The sequence below is a fragment of the Aedes aegypti genome, chromosome 2, assembly GCF_002204515.2.
Source record: "Aedes aegypti strain LVP_AGWG chromosome 2, AaegL5.0 Primary Assembly, whole genome shotgun sequence".
Lineage (NCBI taxonomy): Eukaryota > Metazoa > Arthropoda > Insecta > Diptera > Culicidae > Aedes > Aedes aegypti.
Window position 1 is genome coordinate 184495939 of NC_035108.1, and position 12061 is coordinate 184507999.

The following is a 12061-nucleotide window of genomic DNA, read 5'->3' on the forward strand; positions in this document are numbered from 1 at the left end:
CCAAAACTCCTTTTGAATAGGCGATATAATCTATCGTACCGAAAAACGGGGTATCATCCATCGACGTGGTAACATTGATCAGAAAGACCACAGACAATAAGACGTAACACTCATCTCATTTTACAGCGACAACCTTTTCAACTGTGTATTCAAAAATATGATATTTCATCAATCGGCCATCCGCATTCATTAATTTAGTTAACATCTAAACAGATAACATTGAATCAACCATTTCACGCCACAATACTCGGTTCGTGACCGCATCTCTCTATCCTCGGTTCTGTCCCACGATCCTATCCTAAGCGAACACCATCTTTGCAGGGTTGCTGTCCGGCATTCTTGCAACATGCCCTACCCATCGTATCCTTCCAGCTTTGGTCACCTTCTGAATACTGGGTTCATCGTAGAGTTGGGCGAGCTCGTGGTTCATCTTTCGCCGTAACACACCGTTTTTCTGCACACCGCCAAAAATCGTCCTAAGCACCCGATGTTCGAAGACTCCAAGTTGTTGCAGGTCCTCCTCGAGCATCGTCCACGTTTCATGCCCGTAGAGGGCCGGTAGTCGTTTTGTACATGGTACATTTGGTGCGGGTATTCACTGAAACCCTGAGGCGCGAACGGAACACTCTGGATCTAAACGGTCTAAATGGTGAAGAGCTAGTTGCTGTGATATCACGAGCGTGTGATGCTTCCATGCCGAGAAAAGCCCCTCCTAGAGAGAACAGGCCGCCGGTTTACTGGTGGTGCGAATTAACTGTCGGGTTAGACGCTAGAATGCAACGCGCACGCACAGAAGCACAAAGAGAAGAACGCTGTGCAGCATTCAGAGAGGCAAAGTTGGCTCTCAAAAAGGAAATCAAGAGTCGAAAACGGGCATGCTTTGATAGTCTATGCGAAAGTGCCAACTCGAGTCCTTAAGGTGACGCCTACAAAGTGGAAATGGATAAGAGACCAAAGGTGCCATAGCCAAGACTGAAGTGGTGGTGGTCAACATCCGCAAGTCTTAACAGCGGGCGCTTATTTCGATAGGTGCTTGCACCATAGAGTTCCAGCGATCCCTTAGGCATCTTAGGGTAATGTTCGATGACAAACTCAGCTTCGCTAGTCACGTTGAATATGCCTGTAAAAGGGAATCAACGGCGCTTTCGAGAATGATGTCTAACAGCTATGCTGTAATTGCCAGCAAACGCAAGCTCCTGGAAAGCGTGGCGTTATCCATACTAAGGTACACACTAAATTTAGAAAGCCGAATCTCGGCTAATTTTAACCGAGATTCGCACAGTCGAGTAGTCGGCAAACACATTTACTGGGATCTCAGTAAATAAAAGCCGAGTATCAGTAAATTGTGCTGCGTTGCTAAGCAACCGGACAGCTTGTCAACCGAGTCTCGGGTAAAATTGGAAAACCGAGATTTGCACAGCCGAGCTCGTGAGAAAAATCTAAGTGTGTATGGAGGACCAATCTGATCAAAAGCGTTTAGAACGAACAGAAAACTAAAACGGTTGAAAAGTACGTACAGGATAATGTACTTAAGAGTAGCAAGTGCATACCGGACGGTATCTACAGAGGCCGTGTGCATCATAGCCGGGATGACGCTCCAACCGAAGAGATTCCAGAAGAGTCCGCAACGCGTGTAAAGAGGCAACGCTCAGAAGTTTGTAGCTGGAATGGGATAACTCCACTAAAGGTAGATGGACCCATCGGCTAATACCAAATGTGTCAGATTGGTATAAAAGAAACCATGGGGAAGTGAACTTCCACTTGAGTTGGCTGCAGAGGTCTAGCCCTGCCGAGACTGGTACCTTGTAACATTGTTTAAGTCGGCTAGGAGAAGCTGTTGGCCTAGGCTACTTTTGCTTTATGTTTTGTGCTATATGCACTGGCCCCTCCCCAAAGAAGTAAGGTGGTTCCGGGGTGATGAGGGTCTGAGGCCAATGGGTAATGTCGGTGCACTCTGTACACCACTTGAGCAATTCAGCAAGAATTGCGCATGAACAATGCATGGGCTGGTTTTAGTGGGTCGTCGGTGGTGCGGCATCCCCACACTCCCTGAGTTACCTTCTCAAATGGTATGTTTACAGATTTCCCCCTTGTAAAAAACAAAAGAAAAAGGCCTGGGTGGCCTCTGCTGTACGTCGACTCGATCCATGGCTGCCCGTCGCCAGCCGAAGGGTCCGCAGATCATCCTCAACTTGATCGATCCATCTTGACGCTGCGCACTACGTCGTATTGTGCCGGTCGAATTGTTGTCAAGAACCATTTTCACCGGGTTGTTATCCGACATTCTGGTGGCCCACTGAAATCTCCCAATTTTTGAGAGGAGGGCGATGGTTGGTTCTCCCAGCCGCTGGTGCAACTCATGGTTCATTCGCCTTCTCCACGTTCCGTCTTTCATCTGCACTCCGCCGTAGATGGTCCGCAACACCTTCCGTTCGAAAATATCAAGGGCGCGTTGATCCTCTGCACGTAGGGTTCATGTTTCGTGTCCATAGAGGAGTACCGGTCTAATCAGCGTCTTGTACATGGTTAACTTCGTGCGATGGCGAACTTTGTTTGATCGAAGAATTCTACGGATTCCAAAGGGCTGATTCAAAAATGTCATAACGCTGAAGGGGGTGGGTGGGCGTCAAAAATGGTAATATTTGGCGTTATGAAATTTGTGAATAAACCTAAAGTAGGCACGATTTCCAGCAACGATGCGTCTCTGGATTACTCGGCTGGTGTCGTCGGCGGTCACCAGTGAGCCTAAGTACGCGAATTCTTGAGTCCCTTGCTATCATGTAATTCGTCTTCGACACATGGATGTTCAGTCTGATTAACTGATCAGCATTAAACGTTAATCGCGATTGAACCTCAAATAAACGAACTAGTTAAAAAGCCCGGCTCTTATGATTGTGAAATTACTGAATGTTAAGAAATTAAATCCTATGGTAGGCAACACTTTTTGTTACCAGAATAAAAATGTTTAAATGAGACGTTTTAGATGCTGCTAAAACAGTGATTTATTATTATGAAAATTTATTGGCTTTTTTCGGTGAATAACAATACCTATACTCAGAGTGAAAGGGAGTAACGAAAGTAATGAAATGACAAGATGGATAGAATCGCAAGCGAGCGACGAGGGAAATGAATAGAAGTTGAAAATTTGTTTTAACAGAGGGCCATATGTGTGAACAACACAATCGAAACGACAAATCGTTGCCTAACGTCCTGGTCTTGAACGGCTAGATGTTGTAGTGTTGGTCACTACTAACACTAGACAGGCTAAGGGTATTGTTATTCACCGAAAAAAGCCAATAAATTTTCATAATAATAAAGTCATGCGGTGATTAAACCTTATAAATGTAAAACAGTGATTAGAAAATAAAACTGAAATTTATATATAAAATTGCCATATTTTATTGTTCTTAACCTGAAATATGTATCACGTGTTTTTATTTAAATTTGGAAGTAAAATTTAGACCAAAAAATACGTAAAAATTGTGCATGCACTATCTACGGGAATGACAACCCAACTAACATTCACTCATTTAACAAACACCATTATGGCAGTTTTATCCAGCATCATGTTTTATAACATTTTAATAATTTTCATGGCCAACCTTTGTTCAAGCATTGTTCACACAAATTTGGAGAAACTTTAAAGCATGTCGTTGAATATCAACTTTATTTTTCAGCTTTAAAAACGTTTTACAAGCATTTAGTTCAGCTTTTATACGGCTGGTCCAAAAATAATTTAAAACTAATAAAAACAAAAAAAGATTTTTCTAGGCACTTTATAAATGTAGCATGCACAATTATTATGATAGTATAACAATCTTATTTAAAAATCGCCTGGATACTGGATTCGAACTCGAGACCTTCCAATCGTCAGCGGTATGCCTTGCTATCTGCGCCATCCTAGAATTGATGACTACACCGTCCAGTGCAAAATATAAACTTCTCATAGCTGAATATTGACCATGTTTGAGCTTCTATTCGACAACGTCTAATAAACACATGGCACGCTGATCTACAACTGAACAACCATATTATTCAGCTGCTGTTTAGTGCTGATCCAAGCTGAGTTCAGTCGGCTATTTTTAGCGCACAGTGTGAAAATTTATGTCGATGTTGGTCAAAATAATGCTTATTTACACAAAGTAAAATCAGTCTGAAATATTTAATCTTATTTCACAATAAATTTTAGTTTGTTCAAAACTGATTCATTAACTTAAATAATTTTATGAATTATAGTTGGATTATTTTTTTATTTGTATTTTTCATAAACCTATTACGTATGCATTGAAGAAAAAGTTCTCTGTATGAATATATTAGAATCATTTGAAGGGTTAGTCCTCAGAACCCACCTGAATAGAAAAATATTCGAAAAGCTTGATGTGTGGGATTTTTATTTTCAGAAATGGCCAAGTAAATCATTTTTCTTAGATCGCAGTATTTATTCAGTTGTGAAGAAATGTCATTTCAAATGTAGCTCGCTATAGAAATTTATTTAATTAATTCTGTCAAAGAAATTTCCACTTTTCTTGTACGGAAAAACATGCCGAGCAGGCGAAAAAAGCTTAGCAATAGAAAATATAATATGGATAGCTAAAAGTGATATTAACTTGATAGATATATGATATGAAATATCTGGAAATGATATCTAAAATAAACTACTAGAACAAAATTGGCATGTCATATTTAGATTCTGCAAGATTTTACCAATAGCTGCGAGCTATTCATTAGATCTGCGTACATCAAATTTTTTATAGGTTTATAAGTTCCAGAAACAAAATTTTTATATTGTCTTCAGATATTTTATCTCTTATGTCAATCAAGCCAATATCACGCTTTGTTTGTCAGTACTTTGCTCCTACTCGGAATACTTAGCTTAAATGTTTATTTTTGTTTTCACAATAATTCTGCATTTCTGGAGACTGACCATGTTTACTTTTTGAACAGCTATTTCAAAAGTTTTAAGAAAGCATAATTTATGAGCTTTGAAATGCATTCGGAACTCAACACGAATTTCGGATATTTTGTCCATTTTATGAAATTTAGCTATAGTGTGATCGCTTTTACAAGGCTTATTTATTGCTGAACAATGTGTTTGTTAATCGTCATTTTGGCCTCTATTGGATCAACTGTTCTTATAATATACTGAAGCTGAATTAGGATTTTATAAGATACTTATTCAGCTCTTATTCATGCTTATGTTAAACATGTGGGAATAGCTGAAGTGCGACGCAAGTAAAACGTTAGTTCGTCTTCTGAATATCCTTTTATACATATACATTTGTTTAGTGGAATATTGGCTTTTTAATTGGGGGAAACGTGTCTTGTTCAGCTCATTAGTAAAACAATCTTGACTAGTCGAATTAGAATCTTTAGAAACGTTTAATTAGTGGCGATTCAACTTTCGTTCATTCTAATGCATAACGTTGAACATTGATCTTAGTTTGTGTTAAAAAAGCACCTTCTCAGCTCTTTATAGAGCAAATTTATTATTCAGCTGCCATTACCATTATTGAACAATAATTAAACATGCATGCTGGTTTGTGGCTCTGAATTGTTAGTTGGGAACTAATAATACAAAATAAATTGAAAGTAAAAGCATCCAAAATATACAACTACATACAACGATAGATGTTATCCGGAGAAGTCTTTAAATTTCACGCCATGCTCGTCGGCGTAAGCCACAAAATCCGGTCCCTCGGCGATTGCACACTTTAGCAAAGCCTTCACATCACATTCAGCATAATGAGAAATTTTGGGCGCCTGGCCAAGTAATCTTTCGTGAACGTCGCAAAGCCGAAATCGTTTCTTCGCTGATTTCTGGCTGGATGTCGTTGGCGTGTCTGCACCAGACGACGGATCCATTACTGATTTATCATCGGGGAAAAGTTGTCGTTTGGATCGTGGCGGGCTTCTTCGCTGAGAGGACGTTCCGTCCTGAGATGGAGTTATGTCCAAGTATGATCGTAATGCTCTTTTGTAATTTTCCGTAATTTTACTTCTTTGAGGAGTGGTTTCATTACGTTTTTGCATCAGCGACAGTGTGCTCGGACTGCCCTCTAGCTCCTCCATGGCCGTGAGAGCGCACAACTCGAGATCAGCAAGTTCATTATCCGCATTTTCCTGGGCAGCTTTTGCTTTCTGTTCTCTGGCTTGTTCTAAAGCTTGAAACAAGGGCAACGAATCGACGCAGTACGTATCATCCGGTAGTTGTGCATTCAATGACTCTAGTTCCTTTTTTAGTATCACGAAATCGAACCGGTTGCCATTATGCGCTACCAGACACGTCGGAGCTTGGAGGCGCCGCAGAAACAACACTATCAGCTGGGCTACAATTAAATAAAGACATTAGTTCAAGTAACAACCACAAGAATAATACATGCACCTGTATTCTCGTCGAATTTACTTTCGTCTTCGAGCAAGTCATTGTAAAGTCCAGTAGTTTCCGATGCTCTGGGATGAATCATTCGCTGCGGGTTAAGGCAAAACGTCTGCTTATGAAGCACTCTTGGAAGTTCGCCTCGCTTTGTATCCAACAAGTGTTTTCTGGAACATGCTATCAGCGAAATCTCGGTTATTTTCGGAGTTTTTATTCCGATTAGATCCGTCGTTTCCAAATCGAAGAACACGAACGATCCCAGCTGACTAGCCATCTCTTACACGAAGGGAGAAGTTTGTTGCTTGTGTGCTTACAGAGTGCAGTGAACTACATTACTGCAACCGTAAGCAGCGAATTAATCGCTTTAATGAGCACTGATTCACTTGCAAACTGCTCTCGCACCTGTAAGTACAAGAGAACGATGCAATTTATTGATCACTCGTTCATTCGATAACGAAGATAACCAAGATTACGAGCTTGATAAGCTAAAATGGACGATGATGCGTACGCGTATAGCGTATGGACCGTACTGACATTTGAATTAAAATTTTTAAATTTGAAAACCAAAATAAAACTATCGCGTTTAGTATCACACGGACGTAACTTCCAAAATAGTAGCCATCAGACGGTATCAAAAATATATGCAGCAGGTTAGAAAGATAGAGGTGATTATACGTCGATCTGGTTGCTTTGTGTGGTGGGCTCATTCATAAATTACGTAAGGCTCTTAGTGATGGGAAGGGGAGCTTTGAGAAACGTGCACTCAGAAACACAGAAATTCTAGCGTAACATTTGAAAAGGGCCTAACTGCAACCATGTTGAATCAAAGGGCCTAACTGGTTTGAAGATTTATAAAAGGGCCTATCTGCCGATGATGTTTGAATTCAACAATTTTTACGAGTTGTTGTGTTATTTTAGATTAGAAACATAATGGGCCACGCAACAGACTTTAATGGGTGTCGAACACAGGTATGAAACTAGTAAAAATGCGAATGGGTTTAAAATAGGAATTATAAATATGGTACGGAATCTTCAATTGAGAATTTCTCAATGTTCACGTTTTGCAGATAGGCCCTTTTCAAATGTTACGCTAGAATTTTAGTACCGTTTTACATCGAATTCCCGGACGCTTCGAAAGCCGGACACTCTGAACAATTTCAGCCTTTTCGGATGTTAAAAACTAAATCAAATGTAAATGTTAGTATACCAATCAAATAATGCATTAAAATTAAACATTTTACATGTATTTGCATCGTAGTAGGTGGCGAAAATTACCAGAAAAACATGAAAAACATAACCGCTTGTCATCGTACGTACTTGTTTTTGCACTGCTTAGCCAGTTGGTTAAGATTCAGTTGAATTTATTAACACACTCAATCACGATTTGCTCACACTCAATCACGATTTGCTTGTTCGGTAATTTTTAATACTGGATACGAATTGTAAATCATAAAAAATACCGGACTTTCAGCTTTTTGATTGAAAACTTCTGACGTCCAGTAATATTTTTTACTTTTTACTGAACTTCGGTAGCTGTCAGACCCAATTTTGCAACATTACCGAACAGGCCGAAAAGTCAGTAGAAACAATTACCGATTATTCAGTAGTTGATGTTTTTTTACTGACTTGTCGACTTGACTCAGCAGGATTTAACTGCTTACGTTGGTAAATTCGGTTGGTTCCCATACAAGCCTGTACGTAAACCAGAGGGGGTATACGCAACGAGATGCGCCTACCGTTCATGTCTTGTGGGTGTATTCGTTTGGCTCACAACGCTGCTAGGCAACCCGCTGTTTGAGTGTTGAAATGCATCAGCATTTGCTGCCTGGCATGGCCCGCGTTCGACCTGTGCTGTTTGGGTCGGCCCGCGTGAGAGATGATGCTGTTTGGGACGGCCCGCCCGAGAGATGATTGTTAGGCGAGCTTTGTTTGTAGTTGACAGCCGTACACCCACCCTGACGTAAACCAACCAAATAATGATTTTGTCACACATTTTTCGATTACTTCCACTGAGATATGAGCATGCCGTATGTATTTATTCTCACGAAAAATGCATGTCAATGACTATGTCCATGTCGATTGGGTTTTAATGTGTATAGATTTATGAAAAAAACATTATCCGGAGAAGCTACACAGCCAATTCAGATTACCGACCCCAGTAAAATTTTACTGGGTTTTGGAACTACGTTTTTTTCGGTAATTTTTACGATTACCGAAAAAACCCAGTAATCCAAAATATGTTTTGATTTATGGAAATAACTGACTTAGTCAGTAAAATTGTTGAGCGTTTTTACTGGCTTTCCAGTTTCCCATGCTTCATGCTTTGCTTCTCCGGATTACTGTTTTTTCAGAAATCAATACAAATTAAAACCCTATCGACATGAACATGAACAGCGACATGCATTTTACGTACGAATAAACATCTACGTGATGCTTATATCTCAGTGGAAGTAATCGAAAAATGTGTGACAAAATCATTATTTGGTTGGTTTGCATACAAGAGGCAAACTCAATGATGCAGATGAATTTACCTCCCGTATGGAAACCAACCGAATTTTCCAACGTAAGCAGTTAAAATCGTGCTAAGCCTTTTGGCTGCTTTAAATGGTTGATTTTCTCACTAAATTTCGACTACTTACCATGAGAAAGTGCAAAATAGTTGCAGGAAAAGTTTGGTTGCAATAGCCGTGTCTTCCGGCGCCGGTCGATCCTACAGCAGGAGATTCTCATTTGACACTTTCCCGCATGCGCATCAGTTTGTTTTGATTTGATTTTGACGACAAGTCAGTAAAAAAACATCAACTACTGAATAGTCGGTAATTGTTTTTACTGACTTTTCGGCCTGTTCGGTAATGTTGCAAAATGGGTCTGACAGCTACCGTAGTTCAGTAAAAAGTAAAAATTATTACTGAACCTCAGAAGTTTTCAGTCAAAAAGCTGAAAGTTCGGTATTTTTATCGATTTACAATTCGTACCCAGTATAAAAAATTACCGAACAAGCAAATCGTGATTGAGTGTGTAACAGCTCATACACGTTGTTTTATGTTTTAAACAGTTGGTATTGTATTCGAGTAAGTAAGACATGTAGTGGAAATCTTTTGAAAATAGAAAAAATACGTGTTATAAATATAAATTTCAGGTGTCCGGATTTCGAGGCAAAATTATGATATGATTCAAATGCCGGACGCTCATGTTTAAAACTTCTGGTAAGTAAGAATAGACAAGATTTGGATATTACCGTTAACTAATTATTGCGGCGCTTATATTAAATCCACATCCAGCGGTGGCGGTAACGCGCAGAAGATATGCGCGCAATTCAAACGCAACGTCAAAATTCAATAAATCTTGGATTTTTTCGTCCTTCAAGGACACAAATGTTTTAAATTTGCCCAATCTGAAACATTTGGTGATTTTCATTATCACTGCGACGGTATATGGACATTTTCAGATAATCGCATTACGTGGATTTATCTTGCAGAGCACAATATATGCCTATTATAGACGCCTGATATATTTCCCATTGCCTGGTGGTTTCGAATAACGTGAGAGTGCCTAATGTTGAAGAAAAGCTAATCAAAGATTCGTAATTGAACTTTATAGCAGATCATAGCTACATGATTAACGATGGGAGTATTTTCTAGTCTTGAAAATCAATTTGTAACGTGAAGATGAACTGTAAAGGACTTAAAAACGCATTTATATGATGAAATGAAATGATAATGTATTTTTAAAATATATATGAGATTAAAAATGTACCTGGTTTATAGGATTCCGGAGACGGTTTGAGGCAATGAATTGACTGTTTAACGATAAACTTGCGACGATCGACGCGCCACCATATTTCATACAACGGAGTGAATTAGAACTAACTTGGAGGTGATGATTTGGAGGTTATTTGGCAATTTGGAGGTTAAAATCCCCTCCAAACACTAGCGATTTTGCGGTGGGATGTTGACGTTTGATGACGAATAGCATTTGATAAACAATAAACGAAAATAATTGCTACTCATAAAATGGTAGTTTTTACCGCGCAATTTTTTTTTTTGAAGATAAATCCACGTAATGCGATTATCTGAAAATGTCGATATACTGTCGTAGTGATAATGAAAATTACCAAATGTTTCAGATTTAGCAAATTTGAAACATTTGTGTCCTTGAAGGACGAAAAAATCCAAACCTACTTGAATTTTGACGTTGCGTTTGAAATGCGCGCATATCTTCTGCGCGTTACCACCGCCGCTGGATGTGGATTTAATATAAGCGCCGCAATAAGAAATGTGAATTTGAGTCACGCACGGCACGAAAACTAATGAACGCAGGGGAAAAGTTTCACTTTGCTGTTTGTCTTGCAGTAAACAATCCCTGACAACTCCATTGGCGATCAAATGTGAGATAAGGTTGCGGAAGTTTTTCAAATTGAAATGAATATTTACGGTTTCCTGTGCCTTGAATTGCAAAAATCTTGTCAGTTAAATGATTGTGGTGATTTTTCTTCCAAAGTTATCACAAGAAATTTGATAGAGATGCACTAATCCTTATTCTAGAAGAGCGCCATCTATGCATTTTAGCTTTGCGTTAGATCACCAATAGAAAGGATAGAGGGAAAAACAGTACACGAACCCGCCGGCTAGCTAGTCATTTTCACCTCCCCGCAGCTAACCTCAAGTCGCACCCAAGGGAGGTGCTAGCGGCCCGACGTGTCGCTGATTCTAAAATGTAAATAACCATACAAAATTACGACCAAATAATGGTTAAGGCGTAATCAATTTTCTCGAATATATCCATTTTAGGAATTTTGCCGTATTTAATGATTAAATTGCCAACAATGCACTGCAATGGCATGTAGCAAATGACTGCTTACAAATAATATATTTCAAACGCATTAATTACCTGCAATTTTGCGAATAATTATTTTTACCTTTCCGCGTTAAAGCCTGATTCGCTGCTGACAAGTAATTTTTCGGCCTATTTTGATGCATGGGAAATTTCTGCAAGGAATCGATCAAGAATGCGCTTTTTTCTGATCGCAGTACGCAGTTGAAAAGAACTGTCAGTTCAATTGGAAGTCGATGTAGAAAATTTCTGCACGAAATCGGCGAGAAATTTCTTTAGCGATTCATTTTCAGCAGCAAATCAGGCTTAAGCCTTAAAACTGGGTCTGGACTAAAGCTAAGTATGCTGTTTCGCTCAAGAAAAGTAAAAATTTCTGCTCAAGAAAAGTAAAAATTTCTGCTCAAGAAATGATCAAGAAATTTCCTACAGTGAGCTCCATTTGAATTGACATTTCTTTTCAACTGCGTACTGCGATCAAAGAAAAATGCTTTTCTTGAGCATTTCTTGCAAGACATTTCCCATGCATCTAGATAGGCCATTACTTTGCTGTTGAAGTGAATACTTCGCTTTAGGCGGGCGGCTTTTAGCCCACTAATTCACTAACGCTTAAAATAGGCAATTTTCGAGCACCTCCTCACCGAAGAGCAGATTTGTAAAGACATATAGGCCTTTTCATGTGACAGATCCGTCTATGCATTTGTTTACATCGGTGGAGGACCGGTGCTAACACGGGCCTGTCATTTTCATAGAAGAACTGTCAAAGTGCTTCCCGATCAGCTGATTTGAGACGTCATGTGAATAGGCCTATTGTTTTTTTGTATGAGTCGCAAAGCATTACGTAATTTATGGACG

At 39.4% G+C, this 12061-nt stretch overlaps 1 protein-coding gene across 3 annotated transcripts; it reads right to left on the reverse strand.

The window, feature by feature from the left end:
- Window positions 1-3375: 3375 nt before the first annotated feature.
- On the reverse strand, window positions 3376-7062 carry LOC5563618. 3 transcript variants are annotated; one of them, XR_002500206.1, is made up of 4 exons: window positions 6850-7062; window positions 6383-6778; window positions 5567-6326; window positions 3376-3511 (listed from the first exon to the last, which is right to left on the reverse strand). XR_002500206.1 is itself a non-coding variant. In XM_001647804.2 (2 exons), exons 1-2 carry the CDS (start codon window positions 6648-6650, stop codon window positions 5632-5634), a joined length of 963 nt encoding a protein of 320 aa, XP_001647854.2. In that variant the 5' UTR covers window positions 6651-7062; the 3' UTR covers window positions 5292-5631. The 3 variants fall into 3 exon arrangements, 1 of the variants encoding a protein (XP_001647854.2); XR_002500207.1 differs by having other exon boundaries at window positions 6841-7062; XM_001647804.2 differs by lacking the exon at window positions 3376-3511 and having other exon boundaries at window positions 5292-6326; window positions 6383-7062.
- Between the last annotated feature and the right edge of the window lie 4999 nt (window positions 7063-12061).